General features: G+C 50.6%; 1 protein-coding gene across 1 annotated transcript in view; it reads left to right on the top strand.

The window, feature by feature from the left end:
* Nucleotides 1-10,775, top strand: part of Lamb3 (laminin subunit beta 3) — a 42,814-nt gene extending 32,039 nt beyond the window's left edge. Inside the window, exons 15-23 of the mRNA XM_036202448.1 lie at nucleotides 52-212; nucleotides 294-511; nucleotides 726-923; nucleotides 1,234-1,378; nucleotides 4,776-4,983; nucleotides 5,358-5,499; nucleotides 5,855-6,031; nucleotides 6,742-6,895; nucleotides 9,438-10,775. Coding sequence (XP_036058341.1) covers nucleotides 52-212; nucleotides 294-511; nucleotides 726-923; nucleotides 1,234-1,378; nucleotides 4,776-4,983; nucleotides 5,358-5,499; nucleotides 5,855-6,031; nucleotides 6,742-6,895; nucleotides 9,438-9,574 — 1,540 coding nt within the window. The 3' untranslated portion in view covers nucleotides 9,575-10,775. The remainder of the gene's footprint in view (nucleotides 1-51; nucleotides 213-293; nucleotides 512-725; nucleotides 924-1,233; nucleotides 1,379-4,775; nucleotides 4,984-5,357; nucleotides 5,500-5,854; nucleotides 6,032-6,741; nucleotides 6,896-9,437) is intronic.
* The last annotated feature ends 1,341 nt before the right edge of the window (nucleotides 10,776-12,116 follow it).

The following is a 12,116-nucleotide window of genomic DNA, read 5'->3' as shown; positions in this document are numbered from 1 at the left end:
GACTCAGTTATAGCGTTTCCCTGTATTTCAGCAAGTATCCTTCTGCCTCAGGCGGACTCTTCAGGGCCTGCCGCTGGGCCTACCCTTAGAGGAAGAGATGGAGTCCTTCTCTGGTGACCTAGGGAATCTGGACAGAAGTTTCAACCGCCTCCTCCTCATATACCAGAGCAAGAAGGAGCAATTTGAGAAGTTGGGTAGTGCGGACCCCTCAGGTGAGGACAGGGGCACAGGCTTCTCTCCCTAGGGAGAAAGTCCCCTGCCCAAGGCCTCCAATTCCTCTCCTTCTTCCTCAGGAGCCTTCCGCATGCTGACCACAGCTTATGAGCAGTCCTCCCGGGCTGCACAGCAGGTGTCCGACAGTTCCAGCCTGCTGAGCCAGCTGAGGGACAGTCTCAGGGAGGTAGAAGGGATAGAGAGTCAGGCTGGGGAAGGAGGAGCTGGAGGAACCCAGCTCATGGCCCTGCGCCTGGAGATGGCTTCGCTACCTGACTTGACACCCACCATCAACAAGGTGATTGGGAATGGAGTCCAGTGTCCTAAGCCCTTATACCTGTAATCTGTCCCATTCAGAACCTACCCCACTCCTCCTGACCCCATGTCTGTGCCATGCACCCAGGGGTTGCCAAGGAAACATGGTCCTGGTTGCCATGGAGATGTGTGGATTGTTTAGTGTGGGGTGGGAGTGGTTGTGGAGGGGCCTCTTTGACACCCTCGTCTCTCTACAGCTCTGTGGTAGCTCTAGGCAGACAGCCTGCACTGCGGGAGCGTGCCCTGGAGAGCTGTGTCCCCATGCCAATGGCACAGCCTGTGGTTCTCACTGCTTGGGAGCTCTGCCCAGAGCCAGAGGGGCCTTCCACATGGCAGGACAGGTAGCTGAGCAGCTACGGGGCTTCAACTCCCAGCTCCAGCAGACCAGGCAGATGGTAGGTACCACAAAGTATGGGAGCAAGAGGCAGAGGGTACAGAGTCCCTTAAACAATTCAGAGTTCACATTTTAGTCAGGAGAATAAAGCCCAGAGATCTCAGGTGATTTGTCTAATGCTTCACAGCAAGTGTAAGGTAGAATTTGGAGCTGATATTTTGAGCTTTCTCTTAAAGTCCTACATAAATATCATTTGCAAACTGGGTTGGTTGCAAGTCCCAAAGGAGAGAATGCCCCATAGATTCCTTGGGAGCTGCCAAGAGGCTCCTTGAAGGCGATGTCCTTTTCTGACACACATTATGTTTTAACAGATTAGGGCAGCTGAAGAGGCAGCATCAAAGGTCCAATCAGATGCCCAGCGCCTTGAGACCCAGGTGAGCACCAGCCGCTTGCAGATCGAAGAAGATGTCCAGCGCACACGGCTTCTCATCCAGCAGGTCCGGGGCTTCCTCACAGGTGAGCTTCTTTCACCTCTGTGGGTGTTCTGGCTCCCAGCTGCCCTAGTTCATTAGCCTACCACCTCCTTCCCACCATGTCTGCTGCCTGCCCACCGGCTCGGCCATTTCTCTTCCCTGGTCTTCAGCTGTTGATTTTGTTACCCTTCTTCCAACTCTCCCACCTTGTTCTTGGTTGAAAATAGGCTTCTTTCTTGACCTCTGTCCATCTCTTCTCTGTGACTTTGTTTCCTTTGCTCACTGGGTATCACTTTAAATTTGTCAGTACACTGCAGGGTCTTTCCTGGCCTGGGATGAATGGTTCCAAGGTCACAGTTTTAAATGCCACCTCCCCAGAGAGGCATTTTATAGTCTCCCTGTCTTTATATCCCTCCTCCCCTCTCCTGTTCATCCCTCCACTCAGAAATGGCTGTACAGTCCATTATGAGTGTGTCTCTAGGACAGCAAGGATGGATGTCTGTTTTGTTCATGACTATCTCTGGCACATATACAAGATTGGCGGATGAATGAATGCATGAATAAAGAAATGAATGAATGGGCCAGGTCCTCTCTTTGGTGGCCTAGAGGATGAGATAGGACTCAGGGGACTTGATTTGGGGCAGGTTGTTTCTCTTGACCTCATCTTTCTCTTGAAAATGGAGTTGGTGGTATTCTACAGGTTTACCCCCAAGAACTGAGTAAGTGCTGTAAAATGGACTTTGAAAAATTAAAGGTGCCTCTGGATTGTGAGTTGATATTATTAGTTCTCAGGTCCCTGCCAGCACTTTGCTTGGCTGGAAGCCTGGTTGATATGAGCTGAGGTCTGGGCACAATAGGGACTGCTCATGCTACTACTGAGTGAGTGTGTGTGTGTGTGTGTGTGTGTGTGTGTGTGTGTGTGTGTGTGTGTGTGTGTGTGTGTGTGTGTGTGTGTATGTTTAACCCCAAATAGGCCAAAGCTGTCTCCTGGGTGAAGACAGCAGGTCATGCATACAGATCTGTAGATGGCGCTACTCAAACCCAGGAGGGGTCTACAAGAAGCCCTGTGACTTAATCAAGAGGAGCCTCTGGGAAGCATGTTTTGTGAGTGCAGGGCAAAGGTGCCTGGAATGTAAGGGCAAAAGGACAACCAACATTTGGGGCTTGAGACTGAGTAGCCTGAGACTTGTGTTAACTTGAGCAGGCCTCAGTCATGCTGGGAGGGACTGACTTCTCTGTGTAGCCTGGGATCTGCTCCTGGGAGGTGGTGGGAGCTTCCAGGTACCCTTCTCAGCCAGGCTGCACCTAAGGTCAGGGCCTCTGATGAGTCAGTGGCAGAGGGAGATGGGCCTGGCCTGAGAGAGGCTTGGCTGTGTGTGGGACTCCAGAGACTTCTCACAGCCACCACTTAGTGGATTCTAGTCTGCAGACTCACGACAGGAGGTGCCAAACCCAGCTGCTACTGCCACAGGAGAGAGTGTCGTGCCTATGGAGGAAGGAGGATTGCTGTCTTTGCTAGCCCTTTGGGTGGAATTGAGGAAGTTCTCACATGGGGCTTATGGAGCAGTTACAAAGCACAGGCAGTATTCAAGGGGCTTTGTATCACATCCCTTAACCCTAGCCACTCTAGCTAAGTGCTGCTATTCCTTCCAGTTTCCATGTGAGGAATGCACAGAGAAGTTAAATAACCTGCCAGAGGGTATCCAGCTGTAGCTCCCCATGGAGCTATAGGTGAGGTGGGAAAGCTGAAACTACCAGAGCTGCACCTTGGACTTCTGTGGTGTGTTGTTGCATAGCCTAGGGCATCCCTGTCTCATTTCTCCCAAGAAGGTCCTTCTACCTGGTGTGAGGAGGGCAGAAATGGGATAGGACCTATGTTACCTGCTGCCTGTGAAGAGAAGCTGGCCCCAGAACCATAGAGGGGTTCAGGCCAGGCTAAACAGGCTAAACTATGTGGTTGAGTGGACACTTCTTTCCAGAGTGATATCTGTAGAGGCCGCAGAGAGATGGGAAGCTATCCTGTCTGTACTTGCCTCTTGGATCTCTCTCTGAGACACTTTGTAAAAACTCTTGCTAACTGACGGTGACATGTCACAGTTCAGGATGGGGGGGTGTCACTGAAGGCACTTCACAGGTCAGGAAACTGAACCCAGGTGGCCTAAGCAGTGAAGAGCGATGCTCTTTCAGTCTTCCCTTTACTCCTCAGTGCAAAGGACTTCAGAATGCCTGGCTGGAGCTGGGATCTGGGGACACAAATGGGACAAAACCCAGTCTTTGTTCTCAGGGGGTTCATACTGCATCAGGAGAAGAGAGCTAAGCCAGGAAGTGTTCTCAAGGGGGTCCGGGGGACATGCCACGTGGCTAGTGAGAACAATGAGGTAAGAGGATAGGAATGCTGGTTCTAGAATCCCTCGCTAGATCAGCCTACCTGAGACGGTGACATTTCAGGGGGAAATGGCAGTCCTTTTCTGTCTTTGCACTTGGCCTGAAGAGGGGTGCAGGGAAGGGGTCTTATTGCCAAGGAAGCAATTCCTCCAATTCCTAGCCGCTCCCTCCCAATTTGGAGCTGATTATGTGTGTGCTGCTGGCATTGTTCAGTACCAGCTGCCTGGCACCTCCTCCTCCCCCAAGCCCACAGCTTCCTGTGGCACCAGACACTTAGCTGCCACAGCTGTGCCCACATCCCTCCTCCCTTCAGCAGAACATAGGACAAGAATCCTGTAGCGTCCCGGAAACACACCACCACCACCACCACCACCACCACTTTAGCATGAATCTTAAAGGTACTTGTTAATAAATCAAACCTGAGGCCAGTTATTGGGGTGAATGCTGGAAGATCAGAGAATCAGAACAAGCCACAGCTTCTTCACCTCGCCAGTTCCTCAGCTGGTTTTGTTTCCTCAGACTGCAAGCTTCTGAGTCCTCACCCAAATGAATCTCAGCTCAGAAGCCTAAATGCTTAACCAGCCAAATGCTTCTAGTTTCTGGTCTTCACGCCTTATATACCTTTCTACTTTCTGCCGTCACTCCCTGGGATTAAAGACTGGATTTCTGGGATTAAAGGCGTGTGTCACCATGCCTAGCTGTTTCTAATGTGGCCTTGAACTCAGAGATCCAGAGGTATTTCTGTCTCTGGAATGCTAGAATTAAAGGCGTGTGCTACCACTGCCTATCCTCATGTTTAATATTGTGGCTGTCCTGTTCTCTGACCCCAGATAAGTTTATTAGCCTGCACAATTTTGGGGAACACAATACCACCACACACCACCACCAGGAAAAGGTGCCTGGGTTATCCAGGAGCAGGGCTCTTGGGGAAACAAAACATAGGGGCTACAAGAGATGCCCTCCAGGGGTGCTACCCAGCCTGGAGGGGCTATGGATCCTAGAGGAGATAGATGAGTGGGGCCTCTAATCTGATGGTTTGGCTGGCTTTCTTCCAGACCCCCACACAGACGCAGCCACCATCCAAGAGGTCAGTGAGGCAGTGCTGGCGCTCTGGCTGCCCACTGACTCAGCCACGGTGCTGCGCAAGATGAAAGAGATCCAGGCCATTGCTGCCAGGCTCCCCAATGTGGACCTGGTGCTGTCCCAGACCAAGCAGGACATTGCACGGGCCCGCAGACTCCAGGCTGAGGCTGAGAAGGCCAGGTATGGCTACTGGCCCCAGTGCCTTCCTAGTGGAACTGAGTTCATGTTTGCTCCCCAACCTTGTGCCTGGGAGAGGGGTACAGGGGCTGTAACATGGGGGCAGGGCTTACCATGCCAGGGAAGTCAGGGTATCTGTAGGGTCCAGGCTATATTTCATTCACATGACCTCGTACTTCACATAGGCAGCTTGTGTCCAGAGAGTGTCATGAGCATCACCCTCACACTCACCTGCTCCTGGGTGGGTCCTGGGGGTAGAGATTTAATGCTTCCCTTGTCTGTCTGCCTAAGAAAAATGTTCTCCAGGGCCACTATGAACTGAGCTCGTATTTGTTTATTTGCTGCTCACTCATTCTCCTTTCCCTTCCTTCACTCAGAAGCCGAGCCCTTGCTGTGGAAGGCCAGGTAGATGATGTGGTTGGGAACCTTCGGCAGGGTACCGTGGCTCTGCAGGAAGCTCAGGACACTATGCAGGGCACTGGCCGCTCTCTTCGGCTCATCCAAGAAAGGGTTGCTGAGGTGAGGCATTAGAGCTCCCCATGTTTGGGAATGAACCATTTAGGTACAAGACAAAAAGTGCTAGAATGTGACCTGGTTAGATGCCACCTAGTTAGATACGCTTGGCTTGGCTTTGAGCTTCAGACTTGTCTCATCCGTCCGGGATGCAAAAGCAGGGGTGGACTCTGAGCTGCATTGGGGATGATGTCAGTGGAGCTAGAAAGGGGAAAAGCCTGGGTACCACTGGGCAGGGAGCATGGAGTCAAAGCATCATGGTCAGATGTGATGAGAGAGTGAGAGACAAGCTGGGAAAATAAGTTCCCTTGATGCCTGTGAGACCCAGCACAAATTCCGATTCTTCTATCTTTCCACAAAGGTCCAGCAGGTCCTGGTGCCAGCTGAAATGCTGGTGAGAGGCATGAAGGAGCAGATGAGTGGATTTTGGGCACGGATGGAGAAGCTCCGCCACCAGTCCCAGGAGGAGCAGGCACAGGCAATGCAGGCCCAGCAGCTTGCAGAGGGTGCCGCCAAGCAGGCAATGAGTGCCCAGGAGGTACAAAGAGGGCAGAGTCATCCCAGTGACAGGAAACCAGAGTGGGGCTCCTGAGCAGGAAGGTTACTACACCTTATATAAGACCACACAGGACAGAACCAGACTGGTTCAGGGTGAACCCACACACAGCCTATGCCTGAATCCCACTCCTGCTCCTCTGGGTAGCTGGTGCAGGATACAAGGATCATCCTAGATGCTGTCCCTTTATGAATGAGGTACTGACTTGTCCCCAGGACCAAGTTTATCTACAAAGAATTTCCCTTGATAGCTGCTCTGGAGCTTATATCCAGAGTCTCCAGTCTAGTCAGACCTTCATGGCTCAAACAGAAACCCTGGGCTCCGTCCTAGTCAGAATCAGGACAAAGAAGATCAAAGAGCCATTTCAGTATCTCAGGTGTACCACTTGCTTTATCCAGGGCAGGAACATGGGCACATGCAATCCTGGTCTAGTGACCAAGTTGCCAACACACTTTGATATTAACCTGCCATTTTGTGCCTGGCAAGTATGGTGGGTCATGACACAAGAGGAAGAAAGATAAAATTTTAAGATATCTCTTGGAGTTCAGAGGTAGGGCATTATAGGCAAACCCAACCCTTGGAGGAAACCAACTAGGAGGCCGTGCACTGATTTGGGTGATGCCAATTAGCCACTGGCATTTAGGACTCCAGATGCTCTTGATGGTGATATTGAGAATGACCTACCTCTACAGGGCTTTGGGAGACTCAAACAAAAGTATACAGAATTGAAGGACCGTCTAGGTCAGAGTCCTATGCTGGGTGAGCAAGGCAGTCGAATCCTGAGCATCAAGACAGAGGCAGAGGAGCTGTTTGAGGAGACCATGGAAATGATGGACAAAATGAAAGGTGAGCATGATCCAGAAACATGGACTGTTGGGCAGTTGCCAACCATGACTTCTTTAAAATATTTTAAAAGTATTTGTGTGTGTGTGCAATTGTGTGAATATACATGTGCTATAACATATCTGTGGAGGTCACAGGGCAGCTTGCAGAAGTTGGTTATCTCCTTCCACTTTGTGGATTCTGGAGGTCAAATTCAGGTTATCAGGCTTGGTGGCGGGTATCTTTACCCACTGAGCCATCTCACTAGCCCATCCCATTTGGGGCTCCTAAAACTCATTCTTATTAGAACCAAGCCAGCAGTGCTAAGGGAATGAGAGAAGCCAAGACTCACTGAGCAGCTAGTACCTGGGATGAGACTGCAGATTGCAGAGATGTGCTGGTCACATGGCCTGAGAAGCTCACAGTCCAGCTGGGACCTTTTCTCCTGCTACCCTCAAAACAAACGCTTTGCTATGTAGTGACATGTGTCGGTGATAAAGACACAGGTTTCTCAGGGCTCAGAGGACAATCAGTGCGAGAGACAAATGTTCAAAGAAGTAAGATGAGGAAGAGGTGCAGGCCTGGGAGAGGCTAGAGGATGATGAAGGACCACAGGATGATGACAGTGAGAGAGAAGGGGAGTGTTCTGAGAATGTGACAGGCCTCACACCCTGAAGGAGGGGAAGGTAGGGTAGGAATCTGAGTGGACAGTAGCATGGTCCTCGATGCCCCAATGCTGAGGGTAGACATGGACACATTAGTGATCAATCTGAGGCCATCTGAGGGTTTCAAACATGGAGACATCATGGCAATAGCCTTTGAAAGGGGGTATTCCTAGGAACCTGACAGTCTATAGATGTGATGTTGGGACCACTGAAATGGTGTGTCCAGCAAATGTCATACACATTATTCCTCTGAATTTCAATAAAAATAGTTGGCAAAAGTCTCATTTCTAGCCAGGTGGACACTATAAAAGAGATTAGGTTGGTGGGTTTATGGTGAATTGGTGAGATGTGTGGCCGTATAGCCCAGAGGAGAGTGGGAGGCTGGTTCAGTACTTGTCCTGGCCTTGTTCCACAATCCTGTGTCAACAGATAACAGTTTGTGTATCATATCTGAAGATGGCACATAATTACACCAGGAAACAGAATCACTGCAAAAGTCTAAAAGGGTGAGCTAGAACCAACTGGATGAAATTATGCAGGAGGGGCAGTTACCTCTGCCACTGTTTGGGCCTCTATCACTAAACCATGGCTTGGGTGAAGCTTCTCTGTGCATGGCTTATGTCACCGGAAGTACTTTGTAACTGGCAAATGGTGGCAAGCACAAGCTGTTACTCACCTGAAAGAGACTCAGAGTTCTGAGTCACCTCAAGTTGCTCTAACTCAGCAGTGTCTGGCTCACTGCTGGAGGACTTAACAAATGAGAGACATCTGGATGGACAGGAGGCAACAGCTCCAGGGTGACAGTGAAGTGACTTAGTACCTGGTGTGGCCTGGTCCCAGCAAACGGAAAAGGCTCAGCTCAGAGCATGGGAGCAGGAGTTTATCTGCTTGTTGGGATTTGCCTTTGTGGGATCCTCTGGGACTGGAGGGCCAAGGAACGGAAGAGTGGCTGTTTAACATTATGAGTGTTTCCAGTGTCTATCAGCCTGAAATTCCATGTGGAGTTCCACTGGCTGTATATATCAGCCCAGGCTCAATGCTGCTGCAGTCTGCTGGGGGTGGTGAGGCCTACCTCATCTTTAGAAGAATACTGTCAGATCTGCATGCATAGGAGAGGAGTAACCAGGGTAGGCAGGGGAAGGGGTGCTGGCTGTAGCAGCTGAGGAATTGAGGTGTTTGTCTTGGACGTACTATCCCACCGGAGCACCACAGACACACTCCTATCCCCCAGGACATAGGTGTGGGGCAGCTGTGTGGGGGGAAGCAAGAAGTGGTCAGATTTGGAATTCGTGAGAACATGACTTCTGATATTGCTAGGGCTGCTCTATGCTGAACTGTGAGGCAGTCCACACTCCCGCCTTACTCCTGGCCAAGTCCAGACTACCACAGTATGACAGTGGGGACTCCTGCATGAGGCTAGACTGCCTGGGGCACTCTGGAGAACTTCAGACCTTCTGTCTTAATCTGGGGATGGTATGTGAATGCACTGGGGATGGGGAACAACTGCATTTTCCTGAAGATCCACGTCACCTGGCCAGCTTTTTCCAGCTTCCATCTGAAGGTCATTGGTAGGATTCAGAGGTCTGCATGCTCAACTTGGGTTGCTAATCTTGGTGGCAGCAGGCTCCCTCATTACCCTGGGATAACCAGGAGCCCAGAGTGGAGGAGAGGGACAGGCAAAAGGAAGACCAAGAGCAGGTCTGGGCCCGGGCCTGCCAGGTTTTGAGTGGGATGGGGCTGGAGAGGTGGGTTGCAGGTGAGAACTGCCTGCTCCAGTGGTTGACTGTGCTCAGGGGAGACTCTTGTCCCAGCTGCCTCCAGGTTGGGGGAGGGGAAGGACAGGCTGGGAGTCCTAGAGTGTCTTACCTTGTGATTTTTCCCCACGGCTGTTCCTGCCTTAGACATGGAGTCAGAACTGCTTCGTGGGAGTCAGGCCATTATGCTGCGCTCGGCAGACCTGTCGGGGCTGGAGAAGCGTGTGGAGCAGATCCGCAGTTACATCAATGGACGTGTGCTCTACTATGCCACCTGCAAGTGACCTTAAGCCCCAATTTCATACACATTCCCCTCTGCCTTGGAAGGGCACACTTGGGGGTGGGAGGTGTTGCATAAGCCTAGGACACTTTGATACTATTGATAGTACCATCTGGTCACCTGGGTGTGTGTATCTGGCCACCACTGAGCCTGTGTTTACATGACCACATTTAAGGGAGAGATGGTGTGTGTGTCAGGGGGAGCGGGACCAATCATCACAGCTGAAGATACTCCAGCTCAGGGAGCTGGGCTGTGTAGTGCATTCCACACCTACCCCTGCCCTCCACTGTGGCGGAATCTGGGCTCAACACAAAAACTAGACAGAGTGATGTACAAATACAAAGCCCAATAAAAAAAAAAAATCTTTGAACAGGAGCCTGGAAACTGAGGAAGAAAATTATCTGACTCTGCATTAAGTAACCTCCGTCACCTTTTCTGCCTCCTGTTGAGGTTCCTGTGGACTCAGTCCTATGGCTTGCCCTGATTACTCAGTCTAGCTCAATTGGCCCCTGGACTCAGGCAGATTGTGATCCTCTGTCTCAGGACTGGAGTCCACCTATTTCCACTTTCTCAGTGTCCTCGGCTCTACCCAGGCAGTGTAGGAGAGGAGAGACTCTTGTTGGCAGTCCCCAGCCTGTGATTGCCCAAGGTCTGGGGCTGGTACCAGGAGAGAAGATACTCTAGCTGACAGTCCCTGGCCTGCGATTGCCTAAGGTTGGGGTTGGTATAGCAGACCCAGAGGCTCTCAGCTCCCAGCCCTGAGAGCCAAGCTTTTGAAGTCAGAGTTCGGTAGATGCAGACACTCAAGCTAGTGATGTATTTCTCTTGGTTTTAATCACTAGCAGCCAGGCCACTGGGCAGCTCCTACACGCTCGGCTTTCATTGCGCCCCATGTCCTTTAAGGCTTGGCAGCTCCCTGGAACTCGTTAGCCACCAGGACCCACAGATTCTTATCTTTGGCTCCTGGAAATGCGATTCGTGTCAGGAGGCTGCTGCCTCCCTCCCCGCTGCTGTCTTCCTGCTGGTGCTTCTGCCATTTCTTCCTCATGTTACCACCTCAGGCCACCCTATGATCACAGGAGGCTGTTTCCCTGTTAACTTGAAAAGGGGCCTGAACAGTCTGTACAGCTGACAGGAGCATGGAAGGATGTACTGTCATTACACAGCCCTCCACATTTGCACGAAGGACTGTGTCTTGGTCAGTGTTCTACTGCTGTGAAGAGAAGTCATAAAGAAAAGCATTTAATTGGGGCTTACTTATAGTTTCACAGGTTTAGTCCATTAGTGTCATGGTGGGTAGCATGGGTGGACAGGCATGGTAGCTGAGAGTTCCACATCTGGATCCAAAGGCAGCAGAAAGAGAGAGGGAGACACTGGGCCTGGCTGGAGCCTTTGAAACTTTAAAACCCACCCTCAGTGACACATTTCCTCCTGCAAGGCCACACCTACTCCAACAAGGCTGCACCTCCTAGTCCTTTCAAATAGTGCCTCTTTCCAAGCATTCAAATAGAACAGCCTATTGGGGGCCATTCTTATTCAAACTACCACAGGCTGTGTTTGTACTAATCACAGGCCCTTCTGCTGGGCCAAGTGCTCCTTCTCTGGCCCGGGTAAGAATGGCTTATAGAGTTCACTGAGGCTTGTGATGGTAGAACGTTTGTTGTAAGTGGTTTAAAAGAGTGGTACCGGGAATATTGCCTTCTGAAGGAGAGCTGTGCTTTAGCAACAAGCAGCTGTGCTGTAGTGTAGCTTCCTCAAGGCATCCCTGTGGGTTTAAAGCAGCCAGGATACAAGGAGAGCATCCATATAGCTGTTAGAGAGGAGCTGATTGCCTGGAAGGCCTCTGTTCAAGGCAGCTGGACAACAAGGAAGGGGTCCAACAATTATCACCTAAGGAATCAAATCCATACCTCATCATTCTCAACATTATTATTTAAGGGAAAATAAACATTAAAAGGGTTGCTTATATTAATGGCCTGTTTCTAACATTAACATTGTATTAACAGAATTTAGTGTTCTGCACTTAGCCCAACATCCTTGGGGGAGAATTGGGTCATTTTACTTGTCCTAGAGGTAGGTCAAAGGCTTGAAACTGCTTATAAAATGACTGTGTATGTTGATATGAAGTGTCACATTTATGTGCTAGCCATAGTCCAGGCACTGTGCAGGCACTTTCCTTCCTGCCCTTTTCCTTCGCATCTCATTTCTTCTTTCCCTCTGTTTCCCTTCTCTTCTCTTTTCCTCCTCTTTCTTTGAGATGGAGTCTCACTACATATTCAGCAAACACTGGCCTTGAACTCACACTCCTGCCTCAGCTTTCTGAGTGCTAGGATTATAGGTGTGTGCCATCAGGCCTGGCTTAGATTAACTTCTTGATCATTATTGATCATTTGAGTTGTTTTAAGAAGTGTGACTGGCATGCCACACACACTGTCCATGATGTAAGTGACACTCCATCAGACAAGTGAGGCAAACAGGGCAGTCAACCATGGTCTCAGTGTGTACAGTCACCCGAGGTCTCAGTGTGCACAGTCACCCGTGGTCTC

The sequence above is a fragment of the Onychomys torridus genome, chromosome 11 (genome assembly GCF_903995425.1).
Source record: "Onychomys torridus chromosome 11, mOncTor1.1, whole genome shotgun sequence".
NCBI classification, from domain to species: Eukaryota; Metazoa; Chordata; class Mammalia; order Rodentia; family Cricetidae; genus Onychomys; species Onychomys torridus.
Note: the sequence above shows the minus strand (reverse complement) of the source record. Positions and strands in the feature narration are given on the sequence as shown.